This window comes from Aythya fuligula, chromosome 1 (assembly GCF_009819795.1).
Source record: "Aythya fuligula isolate bAytFul2 chromosome 1, bAytFul2.pri, whole genome shotgun sequence".
In the NCBI taxonomy this organism is placed as follows: Eukaryota; Metazoa; Chordata; class Aves; order Anseriformes; family Anatidae; genus Aythya; species Aythya fuligula.
In genome coordinates this window covers 69079873-69097364 of record NC_045559.1, presented here as the reverse complement: position 1 = coordinate 69097364, position 17492 = coordinate 69079873, and the positions used below count along the sequence as shown (strand labels likewise).

At 40.9% G+C, this 17492-nt stretch overlaps 1 protein-coding gene across 2 annotated transcripts in view; it reads right to left on the bottom strand.

Annotated features, from left to right (window-relative positions):
- The window catches only part of PDE3A (phosphodiesterase 3A), a 220936-nt gene that overhangs the window by 16227 nt on the left and 187217 nt on the right, over positions 1-17492 (bottom strand). For both annotated transcript variants that reach the window (XM_032193279.1, XM_032193286.1), the window contains exons 7-11: positions 11320-11405; positions 10708-10877; positions 9236-9373; positions 3957-4068; positions 350-463 (exon numbers count right to left, since the gene is read on the bottom strand). In XM_032193279.1, coding sequence (XP_032049170.1) covers positions 350-463; positions 3957-4068; positions 9236-9373; positions 10708-10877; positions 11320-11405 — 620 coding nt within the window. The remainder of the gene's footprint in view (positions 1-349; positions 464-3956; positions 4069-9235; positions 9374-10707; positions 10878-11319; positions 11406-17492) is intronic.

Below are 17492 nucleotides of genomic sequence, written 5' to 3'. Positions count from 1 at the left end.
ATAAAAAGTCTACACTGTCTCTTGTAGCAGCACTAGAAAGCACTCCTAACACAGTTTCCTAGAAGAAAAACTATTGAAAAAAACAAATGGTTATAAACATCTGTTATTATGGGTGACCACAAAGGTTTCCATTCACACATTAAATGTAGAATATTAGGTTTTGGAGGACCAGCTACCTTCTCTTCAATGTTATACAAATATACATGCAGCATTCAACAGGCTATTGAATTTAAAAGTCTTTATAGCAGCAAGTACTGCACTCAGCTCTGAATTGTGGGCTTTCTTCCAGCAAATTTCACATCAAAAGCTTAAAAAAGTACAACATATACAGTAGCATATTTAAATATACCTGAATCACTTGCTGACCCATGATCATTAATCACAGTTGGCAGTCCTGGAATGGGCTGAGTAGTAAGGTACCAAACGGCATGCAGAACATCAGTTGCATGGATTCGGTTGTGATCTGTGATACAAAGCAAATGACCTTGTTATTAAACATGAGTATTTCCGACGGAGGGAAATCAGCACCATCTAGTGGGTACTGCATGACAGTCAATCGAGCAGAAACAAATCAAATGGTATCACAACCATGAAAACCATCTGCATAATGTAAATGCTCAGCTTTTCACTATGGCTCAAGCAAATTCATTAGCAAGTCTCACACCCATCCAAAAAAAGAAAAACAACAGCAAAGCAGTGGTACCTGCACTGTAGGAAACTTCATGAAGAAAGCATTAAGCAAGGAGTCTGAACCGCACTTCCAGCTCCTTTCCTTTACTCCAGTGGTTGCCTTTCACTTGTTAAATGTCGTAGGCTAAATATCTGTTGTTAGCCTCTGATTCAAATGAAATCATTAGGAAAACCCCATCTGCTTCAGCAGATGGTTCTCCCAACTTCTATACACAAGGCAGATAAGACTTACCTGACTCTACTTGAGCAAATGTCGGTGCTGTGTTAATGGCTGCACTGCAAAGTCAAATTCAGGATATGTGTACACTGCACAGTCAAAACAAGTTGTTTCTGCAGCTTTCTGGCCAGGGATAAGATTTTAGGCCCTGACTCCTGTAATCTGGCTTGCTACAAATTGTCTTTGCAGAAATGAGAGATAAAAGTCACTCCAAGGCTCTTCCCACCAAATCTTTTAAGGCCAGATAAACTATCCTACAACCAACACAACTGACTGAAAAAGGAATCACACACTAGTTCAGCACAAAGTATCATCTAAACATACACTGGCAAAAGCAAACATGATGCTGAAAGAGGAGTAACACTTTGCTGCACGAGGACCAGAACTTACATCTGGAGTAGAACCACTGAAAGAGAAGTATTTCAGCTTGTGATTCAGGCTAATTTTGGGCAGAGCATAGGTGTATTTTACAGTGACTAACTAATGCTGCTAGCAATCTGCTTATCTGAATTTTAACTTGTGGCTACGCTATCATTGTTGCAGTTCTGGAAATATGCATTTCAGAGGCCAAAGCACAGAAATGTGGGACTCCATCACTGGGTTGCCCCCATCAATATAACTCACAGGAGAAGGTGACAAAAACTCTGTACTCTGCAGGATGTAGAATGGTCTGGCAGCAAGATGTGTAAGCAACCTGGTTTTATACCTGCCTCATCTTTAAGACAGGCAGTATGCAGCTGACAGAGAGTTTCTTAGCACTGAAGCTGAACTTCATGCTAAAGCCACCCTTCTGTGGGAAAACAGGAAGAAAGGAGGAGAGCTGGAATGGAGAAAGCATCCTAGGGAGCCAGATTTGTCGCTTTGCCACTGCTGAGGGATGGATGATTTTCTTTTCCTGCTGGGAGCAGCAATCTGCCTCCTCCAGGGAAGCAATGCTGCTACCATGTTTCTAACCCTTGTCATCAGGGGGGCAAAAGCTCTCTGCCTGCATTTGCTCAGTTTTGGCATAAGAGGTGTAAAGAAGAGCTTCGCCATCTTGCTGACCAAAGACTACGATGCTCAAGACAACTGCCTACTTTGTCTACTTCTAAAATTGGCCTAAAATCCTGCCTACCAAGGGCAGATGGGTGTAACACAAAGGCTTATTATATTCACATTTTTCAGTCACTTCGCTTACTCACCAAATGTGAGCATAATGTCATGCCACTTGGCCTTTGTATTTACCCCTTACTTTAATCTCTTGCTCTTCTGTGACTTTCTCCATTTAGATATTTAGCTACTTTTTTATTAGTAGTATTAAGTAAAACAGTAAGCAGAACAGGAATGGATATTTTTTGAAAAAAAAAAAAAAACACAAAATAAAATATGGAAGAGATCTCCTCCCTGCTGCCTTTTTTGAAGTACTAAGAACATCTATCTTGAGAAACTAATCTTATGCAAAACCTAGAGGATGGTCCTGCATAGGGGTCTAATGCTTTTCTTTGGAGTAAAGGCTGGATGAAAGTCTTGTAAAAATTGTACTAACTTAATCCAGCAGGTATAGTCATAGTTAATTTTGTATGAATAACTCATTTTTTAGTTCAGCAACCAAGACAAAAGACTGGTTCAATAAAAACAAATTGCTTTGGTTTTTACTCCTTCACAGAAATGAAAAACTGGAAGGTAAATTAATTATGTATTAGACAAAATATTCTTCTTGACTATAAAATTAAACACACATAAGAAAAATCAAGGAAATGGAGGCTATATTTTTGTAAATAGCTAGATTTACAAAAAATCCAGAGCCCCTATGAGTAAAGCATTTAAACCAAAGAGGAACAGCTTCAATAGGAAGGACAGACTATGGAACATCCACCTATAACCCCTCTGGCTATAATCTGCTGCTTAAAATCCCTTCTCTGATTCAAACACAGGGAAAGATTTGGAATTTGGTCTCTTACTTTCCCAGAAGAGAGTCCAAACCACCTGGCTTGAAGGCATTTTGAGGCAGTTTTCCTTCAATCCCTTACATTGTAGCTGTTCCAATTTGTATTTAATATTTCGAGACTGAGACTATAAGCCAATGTTTCAGACATTTTTCTGGGAGGTGGGAGAAAACAGGGTGTCCTATATTCCTCAGCACAGGAGATATCTGACAGCTAAAAGGGGGAATAACTGCCTCCATCCTCCTGGAAAAAAAGAGTCTTTTGCAGTAGAAGGGGTTTGGTAAGTTTGATTTGAATTAGTAAATACTTTTAAAATGACTGAAAGCAAGGTTTTCTGTGAATAAATTATTCACACTGAAAAATACCAGCTTAGCTGTAATTGCAGAAGAACAGGAAACACTCATCTACTTGGTATATTTCAGCTTTACAAAATATGTCTCTTTTGGTAGTATAGCACTGCTACTGTGTAAAAAAATCCAGATCTCTTACTGAGGGGGAAATGTTTCAATATAACACATCAGAGGCAGAGGCATACTTGCATAATCAAGAATACACACTTCAACAGGAAACAGCTCTTTGTACGTATAACATTTTCACATGGCTGCAGGCTTGTACAACATTTCCCATGAATTATTATTATTATGCAACATGAAATAGTAAATGCAATGAAAAAGAACAAATGGAATTGTGGTGCAAAAACCACCCCCTGACTAGAGAGAGCTATCCATTTGGTAGTGACATAGCAGAAGAAAAATCTGAAGAAATATTCTTCTGTTAGTGCTCAAGAAAGCATGTATGCTTTCATGCATTGAGTAGAGTCTGCTATTATTACTGAATTTTATTTTTTTTCATTTTTTGTGCCCCCCCCCCCCTTTTTTTTTTGGTTTACACATTGCACCATTATCTTCTGAAGCAGTTTGCTGTGGTAAATTATAATATTAATCAATATCAGCAATATATGATTTGAATATGGTCTCAGCCAACACATCTGAAGGTTTAATGAAAAAGGCATCTCATTAAAAAAAATCTGATATATTGAGAGAATAAAGTCTTCAAAACAAAGTGTGTAGAAAATACCCAAAACTTTAAGGAAGCACTATTGTCTGCTGGGAATTACTACTTACAAGGTATCTCCCGGTATCCACATTCCAAGGCATGGAAGTAGTTCATAAATTCCCTCACTGGAATTTTAAAGGTTTCAAACAGCCCCATGTCCTCAAAAAGCCTGTATGATACCTGAAAAAATGAAAACCAGCATTCTGCTAAATAGACGAGAAAGAATCTAAAAATTAGATACAAAACTCATTCTGTCAAATCACCCCATGTAGATGTACTTTCTTCACAGTATTTTCTCAAGTGTATCACCTCATCCAGCTATAGCAGCAGGTACTCACATTTCCATAGTGATGTGGTTACACAGACAAGCACACAACCTATTAGTACCAAACAGTCCTCTTCATTCCTTCACTGAACCCTTCCAAATGTTCTGCTCTTCCTTTCAGGCATATGGACCCCCAGATTTTGCAGGCACCTCAGAAGTGTATATACATAAAAGAAGGTGCCCAGAGTTCCTTTCCAGAGTCTTGTGAAAAAAAAATAATAATAGTAAAAAAATCCTCAAAAACCTCTCCAAGGAATATTCATGAGTCAATTCAATTCCCAGAAAAAAAAAGGAAGCAAGTGAAGGAATAAGAAAATGAGAGGGTGATTTGGATCCTCTACATCATCTCCTTTCCCTCACTCAGATTTTGGCAGTGACATGGTAAAACCGACTTCAGGATCTCATTGGCAGCAAGTAGCTTAGGAGGCAGAGCTGCTCAAAGAGTTCATGCATGAAAGGATGACCACAGACATCCAGGAGAGGATACATCAGAAGGGAGAATGTGATGGATGAATGAGGGAGCGTTCAGGAGAGAGGAAAGCTCAGAAATGTAGACAGGAGGAACTGAAAAACAGACAAGATTCAAAGCAACTTTGAACTTGACATGCTGAACAATAGGACATTGTAGAATTACTGTATGACCTCTTCACTTCTTTCACAAGTCAGCTTCTTTATTTAATTACTGCTGTTAGCTAAATTCTGTCCTTTTTATGTCGTTTTCCTGGTAATGGTCTATGGTAATGTTGTGTCAATTTTCAAGAAGGGCTAGAAAGAAGACCCTGGTAATTACAGGCCTGTCAGTCTCATGTCAGTGCCTGGTAAAATTATGGAGAAGATGGTCCTTGAAGTTACTGAAGCGCACCCGGGGGACAATGCCGTCGTTGGTCCCAGCCAACATGGGTTCATGAGGGGTAGGTCCTGCCTAACAAATTTGATATCCTTTTATAAGATCACCCATCTAGTTGACCAAGGGAAATCAGCTGATATGATCTTTTTGGACTCCAGCAAGGCTTTTGACACGGTTTCCCATAGGATCCTACTGGACAAAATGTCCAGCATACAACTAAACAAAAACACCATCAAATGGGTGAGCAATTGGCTGATGGGCAGGGCTCAACGGGTTGTGGTTAATGGGGCCACATCTGGCTGGCGGATGGTCACCAGTGGGGTCTCCCAAGGCTCCATTTTAGGGCCAGTCATCTTCAATGTTTATATAAATGATTTAGATGTAGGTCTAGAAGGTGTTTTGAGCAAATTTGCCAATGACATTAAACTTGGAGGAGTTGTGGATTCGGATGAGGGTGGTAAGGCCTTGCACAGAGATCTGGACAGATTGGAGAGCTGGGCAATCACCAACCGCATGAAGTTCAATAAGAGCAAGTGCCGGGTCCTGCACCTGGGACGGGGAAACCCTGGCTGCACGTACAGACTGGGCGATGGGACGCTGGAGAGCAGCCCCACAGAGAGGGATCTGGGGGTTGAGGCTGATAGCAAGTTGAATATGAGCCAGCAGTGTGCCCTGGCAGCCAGGAGGGCCAACTGTATCCTGGGGTGCATCAAGCACGACATTGCTAGTTGGTCGAGGGAGGTGATTGTCCTGCTCTACTCTGCGCTGGTGCGGCCTCACCTCGAGTACTGTTCTGGGCACCTCAGTACAAAAAGGACGTAAAACTGTTGGAGAGCGTCCAGAGAAGGGTGATGAAGATGGTGAAGGGCATAGAGGGGAAGATATATGAGGAGTGGCAGAGGTCACTAGGCCCGTTCAGCCTGGAGAAGAGGAGGCTGAGGGGGGACCTCATCGCAGTCTACAGCTTCCTCACGAGGGGGAGTGGAGGAGAAGGAGCCAATCTATTCTCTTTAGTCACCAGTGATAGGACCCATGGGAATGGCATCAAGCTGAGACAGGGGAGGTTTAGGCTAGACATCAGGAAGAGGTTCTTCACTCCTCTAGTGACGTAGTCACTGCACCAAGCCAGGTGGAGTTTAAGAAGTGTTTGGTCTGTGCACTTAGTCACATGGCCTGAATTTTTGGGTAGATCTATGTGGTGCCGGGTGTTGGACTCAATGATCCTCATGGGTCCCTTCCAACTTGGGATATTCTATGATTCTATGATTCTATTGTTGTTGTTGTTATTATTCATTGCTCTGGATTAAACACTTTTAAATGCTTCCACTTTAAAAATCTTTCTTCTGTAAACTGCATGCTGCTTCATGAGCTCCCTGGCAGTCACCATCCCATAGACTGACCCCAGTGCTCTTGCAGCCATGGTGTGGTCTCCACTGCCAGGGGAAAGCCCTGGGGTAGCTCTGACAGCATCCAGCCACTTGACATAGGGTGCTCCACACAGCCTTTTCCCTCCTGCCTCCATTTTCTGTTCATCTGTGCAATGACTGCTAATGCTCAAGTGAATCATTTATAACTCAGATACTTCTAGTACTGCTGCCTGAACAAGTGTTTCTCCTGAATGATTTCTAAGGGAAACTTTTTTAGAAATGGGGACCATCATTCACGTGTAGCTCCTCTCTGGAGTGTTACAGGCACACGTAAATATCTTGGAGGACATGTACAAGGTTCAGGTTAGTGGTTCCCTATTCATTGCTTGTAGGCTACAACTCCTTTTTTGGCTCTTGTATGTAATTTCTGCAAATGTGTGTTCCTTTTAAGTCGTCAATGCCTGGTCTCCAGCTGTGACAAACATAACTTCTCATGAGGGTGGCTGTAATGATCCAGGGAATATTCCATCCCCCATGGACAGATTTCCCTTGTTCCCTTGTAATGGCTGCAGTTTCTTTCTACAGAAATCATACATGATGACTACGTATTCTTCTTGGAATCACAGAGGGACCAACTTACACGCACTGCAGTGATGCCACTCTGTCTTGATGATGCTGGAGTACAAGCAGTGTAGGAGCACCACCAGCATTTCTTGTTCCTATGGGCCTAGCAATAAATGCTGGGGAGAGATCTTAACTTTAGCCTGTCCTTTTTCACTTTCATTATTTGCTTTTCAAAGCAAATGAGTTTCTCTTCTGCAGTTTTTTTGTTTGTTTGTTTGTTTGTTTTTATAGGAAATGTAAGAAGAGAGTTAAGTGTGACTGAAAACATTATCTACGTTTATGGCCTGTTGTGAAGCAGCAGCTCAGCTGGAGGGCTTTGTTGTTCCTTTCTGAAATGGACTGGTATGTAAATTCCTCCCTAGCCCCTATTATGCATATTCGTTAGTGCCACATTTAGAGTGTTTTCCACTGTATTTTGCACACATGCTTTTATGGCTGCTGACTGGTTCAAGGTCTCTTTACATGTCTAAATCAATTTAACTTTACAAAAAGAAGAAACAGACATCTCAAGCAGCATTAAAGATGCTATGCCAGCATTTGCTTTCTAAACCAAATGCTTCCCTAGCGGCACGTGTCAACTTTGCTTTGTTCCATCTCATAAATTTAACCTAGCAAGGCAAACATAGTTAACCCAGCTTGTTAATTTACTTATTGTTTTTAATGGATGAGTCCACTTAACAGAAAAATCAGAGAATAAATCATTAGTGCTTTTGTTTTCCTTTGTTGGTAATATCCCAGGATTTAAAAATTACACAAGAAAAATAATACTTTTAGCTGCAGGAAAAAAATATATATTTGTTTCAGTTTCTTATTTCTAAAAATTACTTTGTTAGGAACGTATGAGTAAGTGGGGAAAAGAACTAAAGGAACAATCTTTATTTTATGAACAAGTTTGAACTTGCTGCTTTCTGCTTTTAAGGAATGAGAGTTAATACAAACAGCTGTTGCAGAAGATAGTGAATTTTGATCTTGAATATTATTTATTTAAGCTTTTCTAGTATATTTCACAGGCTTTATTTTGTGTCACTGAAACGGTGATAATGTGCTCAGAACCTGATCAAAAAGCAAATATTTGGAAACAAAGTGTGGAGCTTTAGTGGAAACTGTGAGCAGCAGAGGGAAATTGTCCCAAGAGGTTCAAAACTCCACGTAACTTAATAAAGTCCTTAACACCCATAGAAGTACCAATGAGAAAACAGAAGAATGTTTGACTCATTCAAACTACTGTTTTTGCCATCAAAAGCATTCTGTTTTTCCTTATGTTTCATTTATGACTCTGTAAGATGCTTTACTGCTAGACAAAAACATGATGAAGAAGACCTAGAAGGGAATTTTAATCACTTGTTCTCCAAGTATTGCAAAGTTGTCTCAACGACCACTGGTGAATGTATATCATTACCCATATCCAGACACATTTTGCCTATTTGTCTAAAACTAACCTAGAGAGCTGGTAGGCTGCTTAAACATAGATGTTGCTTGCCAAGCTACAGAATGATAAAAGACAGACCACAAGTAAATTTAAATTCATGCTGTGGTTTTCCTGGTTGACCACTGGATAATGGAATATAGCTGAATAGTAGTTAGCCCCAAAGGGAACAACATTTGATTTTGATATAGCATTCCCTGGAGCTTGTTGCAGTGAAATCTGCTTGACCCACTAGCCTCTGTGTTTGTGTGTTGGGGTTAATTTTCAAACATACCAATAAACAGCACTCATCACAACATAATGCCTTGCATTGCCTGACTGAAATCTCCAGTATAGAAAAAAAATTCCTGCATCACAACTGAGTATTTTTACTGTTTAGCCCTCTAATGTTGGGCTCAAGATAAATCTTTTCACTACATACTTGGTAAGGGACTAGAACAACTCCTGCAGAAAGGAGAGAATATTCAGAAGGGTTTACATAAACTCATTGGTGAACAGTAACAGTCATAATAGGTGTCTGTTGTTGTTTTTTTTTCTTTCTTTGTTTTTGTTTTCTTTCACATTCTTAAATTAAAAGAGATGGGATTTCAAAAGTAAGGAATTTAATGAGAAGGAGTTCATATTGTCAGCTTTGAATTAGGTGTCAGGGATCATAATTTATTAAATGAACAGATTACAGGTCATAAAAATACTTTGTCTAAATCATATCTCTAGATCAATAATCAAGCCAGTCATCACAGATGAGATACCCTTCCTACCTGACTGAGAATACGACCACATTTCTTTCCAATTTTTTCCACCAAATCAAAGATTGGAAAATTCCAACTGTTTAGCTGCTCCATCAGGGGATCCAAGTTGTCCATAACCAGAGGCTCAGGAGCGAGCACAGGCTTGTCCTATGGCAGAAAGTAAAATAAAGTTAAGTTTTAGTTCTGTGAAGCATCTCATGCAAAAGAAAAAATTGTGCTGTTAAAAACTAAGGCCATGTTAGCATCATTTCTAAGCCAATGGTACTTTATTCAGCTCAGCAGAGATGTTCCCATTTCTACCAGCCCTACAGCTAGTCACTCTTTTTTATATATTTTTTTTCACTTGAATGAAGAGGAGATTCTGTATATGAAACATCATTTTCTGAACTTAGGCATGAGAGACATTCATTCGTTCATTCATGGGAATCATTCATTCATTTCCAAGTGAGTCTGTCTTCTTCATTGTTAAATTTGCTGGGGTAGAGAGGCAAAAATGTTCACTTTCTCCTTTCGCATCAGGACACATTCATTATAATCGACATGTATCACAGCTAACGGAACATGTTCCATGAGAAGAATTATCCATCTTAAACTGAGACCTACCTCTTTTTCAAGGTCTGCAAAGTAAAGACTGGGCATTCCCCTTTGTTCAAATTTTTCCCTAAACACTTTATTGCATTTCATTATTACTAAGGAACTGCAAATGAGTGAACCCTAAAATATCTCAAGAAGGACATCTTCTCTCAGCATGTCCAACCCCAATTCAACAGACTACAATATTTTTTTCAAGAGCTCAAACCATGTTAAAATTTATTAATCCAGTTCCACAGAAGGCTGGGAAAACAAACAAACAAACAAACAAAACCCTAAATTTTCCTTCTACCTCTGAATCAAATTTACAAATCAAATATAACAGCAGTTTCAAGATCAGCACCTGTTAATGTTCACCATACTGCAATGTTCTTAAGTTATATGCATGCTTATAATGTTATTCTGTTCAAGACAATAATATTATGCTGCACTCTCAGGGAAGTGTCAATTTCTTTAAAAGTAAGAATCACTGTATATATCAGCCAGGATTGCAAGGCCATTGAAAATTTGAAGTGGCTGAACAGGAATACAATACATCGTGCTAGTAGTTTGAGATTATCATTTATTTTCTTTCCAATCTATTCCCTTTAAAGGCAATACTAATACAGAAGCCAAACATTTCTTAAGTGCCTAATGACAGATCTATAAGCCTGTATTCATTCCTCAAAATAGATGGTTAGTGTCTCACAAGTGGCCAGTGCTTAGGACCTCTCACACAGTTCAGTGGGTCCTTTCAATTCTTCAGTCAAACCTCTTACTACAAGGTTTAGCTGCTGAAATTTTTGCTTAAAACCATAGCCATAATCTTTAGATTGCTCTGGGGTTGTGTTTGTTTTTTTCATTTCCATATACATTCAGTCTATGGTGACAGTGGAATTTAAACAAGCTACCTCAGGTGGTATCAAGGGATGCAGAATGATGGTCTCAGGCGCATACGTCCTACAGACGGATCCCTTCTGTGTCTGTTCTTTGGAGCAATCTGTCTCATCATCATTTTGTACAATATCACTGCTGTCACTGTTGTTGGTCTCATAGTCAGAAGTGGCTTGTGCAGGATCATCTACAACACAAATCACAGAGCTTGTTGTGTGAACAGACCTTCTGAATAATAGCAACAGGATCTCTGACTCATAATACATATGTGCTGCTTGGCTGTGTCTAATGTTGAACAATCTGTCCAAAGACATTAAAGCATATATCCTGCAGAGAGTGAAAAATGGGATTAGGGATTGAAGAGCAGGAAAAAACTTGGTGACTGTTATTTGTACTGGCAAGGTTAGACAAAACCATATGGAAAAACATATTTATTTTGCATTGTATCTATATTCTTCATGAGCATTTTCTGCATCTTAAACAAGCAAAAAGGAAAGAAGCCTCAAAGGCAGTTTGAATAATCTCACCTACATATGTTTTCCTTTTGTGAGACAGAGGCATATTTACCCTTCCAGTGAATAATTATTAAATTTTAAAGGAGGAGGAGTTTTTGATTGACAAAGAATTACCTGCTCTATTCAGGGAGTGTGTGGTACCATCACTTCTATCTAGTGTCCCATCACCAGCTTCTATTTGGTTATAGGGTCTGCCACAGCTGAAATACAACATCAGGAAACATACACCTTATAAAGAATCATAACAGTTGGATAGTCTTATGTAAAACATATTCCTGTTGACCAAATCCAGTATATGATTGCGTCACACATTTTAAGCTATGGCATAGGCTACATTCTAAAGACAAAATTACAAGAGTGAGCTGAAGTTTTACTGAAAGTCAGAAATGCAAAAAGACAGGTTTATACCTTCGACATGGCTAACACCATTAATGTCGCCAACAGTTAAATTATACCATGTGATCTTTTATAAATACCTTTTTTCTTTATTTTCTAAGTTTATCAGTACAAAACAAGCAAACAAAAAGCTGGCTTTGTACTACAACTGTACTATAAACATGAATTAAAGAAAACAGTAAAAATTTGCCAAAGTGCCATACAATCTTATGTTTTGAACACAACCATGCTTAGGCTTCTTTGCTCAAAGTTTGAATACATTCCTATTTAATAATGCAAATAGTTGTTTTGCCATTACTGTAGTGACAACAAACCATGTACAGCATAAATGGACATTTATTTTATATCCAAAATGGGCATTTTGGATAGAACAAGAGGAGGGTGATTTAGTATCCAGACATTTAGCAGACAGAGTTTGCTTCATCATTGCCAGAGAGGAAAGACATTGTGGGAAGGATTGCAATAGTGAGGCCTTTCCGATGCCTGGTTCTTCCCTTCTGCTAAAATTCTTTATTCCTTGTGTGCTATTCCCTTTAAGCCCTAAACACTAATTCACTACCAGCTGGAATATCTCAAATAACTATGTCCCAATATGATTGAATCTCAGACCTGAAGGAAGAATGATATAGCATGAAATCACAAGAGAAATTAAGGTCTGAAGCCTCATTTAGCTTTTATATCAGATTTATATCAGATATATCAGATTTATATCAGGTCTTCCCATGAAAAACTGACATTTTAATATCTCTATCTGTTTGGACTTAGTATTTTGTGGCATAAACTATATATAACAGTCTTTATAAAGAAACAATTATAGAATTATCTAAATTGGTCAAATTTTGGATAAGAAACTTTGCACCGTTGTTAGTGCACCATATAAAAATGGCTGAAATCCTATGCCTGATGATTTTGATGGGGTCAAAAACATATTGTGGAATTTGGTATACCCTGCAAACCTACCATGTCCCTGAAAGAATTCAAAATAACAGTACAAATCCACAAATAACGATGCACATGGTGCATTGCCAAACAAATAAATCTCATATCACTCAGGTTTATAAACAAGATGAAAAAAAAATCTTTCCAAAATTCCTTGTGGTTGCCATAAGGTCAATGATAACAAGTCAAAATGTAAAAGTTATAGAGAAATAGAGTCTTTGGCTGTGATACTACAAGGTTTCTGCATTATTATGAGTGCACCTCTTTATTTCCAGAACATATACAAACTCTTACTGATTTAGTATGTCCAGTCCACATACAAAATTGTATTAATAAATAAATAAATAAATAATACCAATTTTTTTAGGTATTTTTAGAAAGTGTTTTACCTGTTAGAACACTTGAAATCTGCTCTTTGTCAGAAGTAAATGCGCCCATGCAACTTTAACCCAATCCCCCTTCATATGCAAGTACTATAATATACATGTACTTCACAGGATTGTTTAACTTTTTTTTTTTTTTTTTTTTCCACAGGATCCCTGCCTCATCCACTAAGCAGAATTAAGAGTGATTACTTAAAAAGTATTTTAATAGCATTGTTTGGTATATATTCTTGTTTAATATAGCCTTCAAACTCCAATGTCCTACCACATTTCACTTTGTATATAAGTAAAACTTCTGTCTTGATGCCAGTGCCTGAGTAGATCAGATTTAAAGCACTGAATCCACTGAAACTTTATTTCCTCTTCTGTTGTTGCTGGGGGAAGGAGTTGGTGGCAGAGGTTTGCTGACTCTAGTATTATTTTGCAGCAAGGCTTATTTACTTATTTATTTATTTATTTTAACAGGAAATGTAGAGCACTGCACACCATGAAGACCAGCAAGTTACACTGTGAATACTCAAACATGAAAAAATTCTTTTCCAGTTTTTGTTAATTTAACTCAGTTTGTCTTGGCCATTTCATCTCTTTATTGTGTGCGTTGTTTTTTTTAATTGTTTGTTTTCTTTATATATATATATATTATATGTGGGTTTTTTTTGTTACTTTATTGCACTTATATTACTGAAGTGTGCATTATTTACGTGCAGTTCAGTTCGTATCTGTGGAAATGACATCCCAGTATAGTAATGGCTAGAAATGTGGGAGTGGTTATGATTTTTCAATAGACATTAAAGGCACAGTGATAATAGTGGATGTCAGTTTTATTAGCAGTCATTATACCATAATATTTTAAATAACATATTTGTTTCAAATAATCAACAACAAAGTCTATACCAGCCAATGTCACTGCTGGAAGTTCTTACACAGTCTAAGCATTTGAAAAGAAGGAAATTAAGAACCCAAGTATGCTATGCAACTTCCACAGATCAAACAAGACATTAACTATATAAATGTTAATAAACATTTACCAGTGATTATATTGAAATCAAATTCTACACCTCTCAAGTAAATATATTTCATTACTACCTACAGCAGTCTTACATTGGTCAGGGTTCTTTTTTCTGCTCTGCAACAACTAAAACATAGGGGTGTTATCAGCACTCTTCTCATCCTAAGCCGAAACATAGCATTCTACCAGCTACTCAGAAGAAAATTGACTCTGTTCTAACTGAAACCAGGACACACGTCAGGATCCCAGTCTGAATTCCAGCGAACATGGCTCCATACAGTAAGCCTACAAACTCAGTTATGAGTTTTTAGCAGGCTTCATAGAATCATAGAATATCCTGAGTTGGAAGGGACCCTTAAGGATCATCAAGTCCAACTCTTTGACACCGCACAGGTCTACCCAAAAGTTCAGACCATGTGACTAAGTGCACAGTCCAATCTCTTCTTAAATTCAGACAGGCTCGGTGCAGTGACCACTTCCCTGGGGAGCCTGTTCCAGTGTGCAACCACCCTCTCTGTGAAGAACCCCTCCTGACGTCCAGCCTAAATTTCCCCTGCCTCAGCTTAACCCCGTTCCCGCGGGTCCTGTCACTAGTGTTAATGGAGAAAAGGTCTCCTGCCTCTTGACAACCCCTTACGAGGAAGTTGTAGACTGTGATGAGGTCCCCCCTCAGCCTCCTCTTCTCCAGGCTGAACAGGCCCAGTGACCTCAGCCGTTCCTCGTACGTCTTCCCCTCCAGGCCTTTCACCATCTTCGCAGCCCTCCTCTGGACACTTTCCAACAGTTTCATGTCCTTTTTATACTGTGGTGCCCAGAACTGCACACAGTACTCGAGGTGAGGCCGCACCAGCGCAGAGTAGAGCGGGACAATCACCTCCCTTGACCTACTAGCGATGCCGTGCTTGATGCACCCCAGGACACGGTTGGCCCTCCTGGCTGCCAGGGCACACTGCTGGCTCATATTCAACTTGCTGTCTACCACGACCCCCAGATCCCTCTCTTCTAGGCTGCTCTCCAGCGTCTCATCGCCCAGTCTGTACGTGCAGCCAGGGTTTCCCCGTCCCAGGTGCAGGACCCGGCACTTGCTCTTATTGAACTTCATGCGGTTGGTGATCGCCCAGCTCTCCAACCTGTCCAGATCCCTCTGCAAGGCCTTTACGCCCTCATTTGAGTCCACAACTCCTCCAAGTTTGGTGTCATCAGCAAACTTGCTCAAAATACCCTCTATTCCTACATCCAGATCGTTTATAAAAATATTGAAAAGTACCGGCCCTAAAATGGAGCCTTGAGGGACCCCACTGGTGACCGCCCGCCAGCCTGACGCAGCTCCATTTACCATAACCCTTTGGGCCCTGCCCGTTAGCCAATTGCTCACCCATCGTATGATGTTTTTATTTAGCTGTATGGTGGACATTTTGTCCAGTAGGATCCTATGGGAAACTGTGTCAAAAGCCTTGCTGAAGTCCAAAAAAATCACATCAGCTGGTTTCCCTTGGTCCACCATACGGGTGATCTTATCATAAAAGGAAATCAGGTTAGTTAGGCAGGACCTACCCTTCACAAACCCATGCTGGCTAGGACCAATGACTGCTTTGTCCCCCAGGTGCGCCTCAATAAGTCCGAGAACCAACTTCTCCATGATTTTACCAGGCACTGACGTGAGACTGACAGGCCTGTAATTGCTAGGGTCTTCTTTCTGACCCTTCTTGAAAATCGGCACAACATTTGCCAGCTTCCAGTCTACCGGGACCTCTCCAAATTCCCAGGATCGTTGAAAAATAATGGAGAGAGGTTCCGCGATGACATCCGCCAGCTCTTTCAGCACCCGGGGATGAATCCCATCCGGACCCATGGACTTGTAGGGATCCAGGTGGAGTAGCAAATCCCGCACACGTTCAGGGTCAGTTGGGAGTTTGTCATCCCCACCGTCCCGGTCCTCCAGCTCAGGGCACCCTGGGTCCCGAAGCCCATCATCGGCATTGAAGACAGAGGCAAAGAAGGCGTTAAGCGTCTCTGCTTTGCCTACGTCATCGTCTGTGAGGAGACCTTCCCTATCAAGGAGCGGCCCTATGTATTCTTTAGTTCTCCTTTTTCCATTTACATATCTAAAAAAACCCTTTTTATTTTCTCTCACAGACACAGCCAGCTTCAACTCTAGCTGTGCTTTGGCCACTCAAACTTTCTCCCTACAAACACGAACAGCATCCCTGTATTCTTTCCATGACACCTGGCCCTCCTTCCAGTAGCGAAACACTCTCTGTTTCCGCCTAATCTCCATTAGAACATTCCTGGTTAGCCACGCCAGCCTCCTGCCCCGCCTGCCTGACTTGCGATATTTAGGAATTGCCTGATCTTGTGCTTCTAGGAGGCATCGCTTAAAGAGTGACCAGCACTGGTGGACATCGAGGCCTTCAAGAGCAGTTTCCCAGGGGACCTTGGTGACTAGTTCCCTGAGCAGCCTGAAGTCCGCTTTCCCCATATCGAGGGATGAGGTTTTGGTGGCACTTTTCCTTCTGTCACCGTAAATTTTGAACTCAACCACTTCATGGTCGCTATGACCGAGGCAGCCACCAATCACCACATCTCCCACCAGACCCTCTCTGTTTTCTAGCAACAGGTCTAGGAGGGCACCTTTCCTAGTTGGCTCCGTTAGCACCTGTACCAAGAAGTTATCATCTAGGTGCTTCATGAACCTCCTGGACTTGCTCGTGTCAGCCGTGTGGCACTCCCAGTTAACGTCCGGCAAGTTGAAGTCCCCCATAAGGACAAGGGGAGTTAATCTCGAGGCCTCTCTTAGTTCTGTAAAGAATAATTTATCGGCGCTATCGTCCTGGCCACGCGGTCTGTAATAGACTCCCACAACGACATCCCCTTTATTCGTTCGTCCCTTGATCCTTACCCAGAGGCTCTCAACTTTGCCATCGCCGACCTGAAGTTCCACACAGTCCAGCCCCTGCTTCACATACATCGCCACCCCACCACCTCGCCTACCCTGCCTGTCCCTCCTGAAGAGCCTGTAACCATCTATCGCTACACCCCAGTCACAGGACTCATCCCACCAGGTTTCGCTTATGCCGATGATGTCGTAGTTGCGGGACTGGGCCAGGACTTCTAGCTCATCTATTTTATTCCTCATACTGCGTGCGTTTGTGTAAAAGCACTTCAGGTGCGTCTCCTTACACTCAGCACCTTGTGGATCTGACCAAAGGACCCCACTGGCACACAGCCCCTCTGATTCTAGCATACCATCCCTTAGGTCTTCACCGGCGCGCCTGGTTTTAGCCCCTTCCCCCTTCGACTCTAGTTTAAAGCCCTATCTATCAGCCCTGCCAACTCCTGACCTAAGATCCTTACCCCTCTCCGAGAGAGGCACATCCCATCCGGTGCCATCAGGCCCGGTGTAGCGTAGACCTTCCCGTGATCAAAGAAACCGAAATTCTGCCGGTCACACCAGTCTCGAAGCCACGAGTTTATGTGAACAGCACGCCTTTCAGCTTCGATCCCCCCTATCGGAAGGACAGAGGCAAACACCACCTGCGCCCCTGATCCTCTAAGTAGTC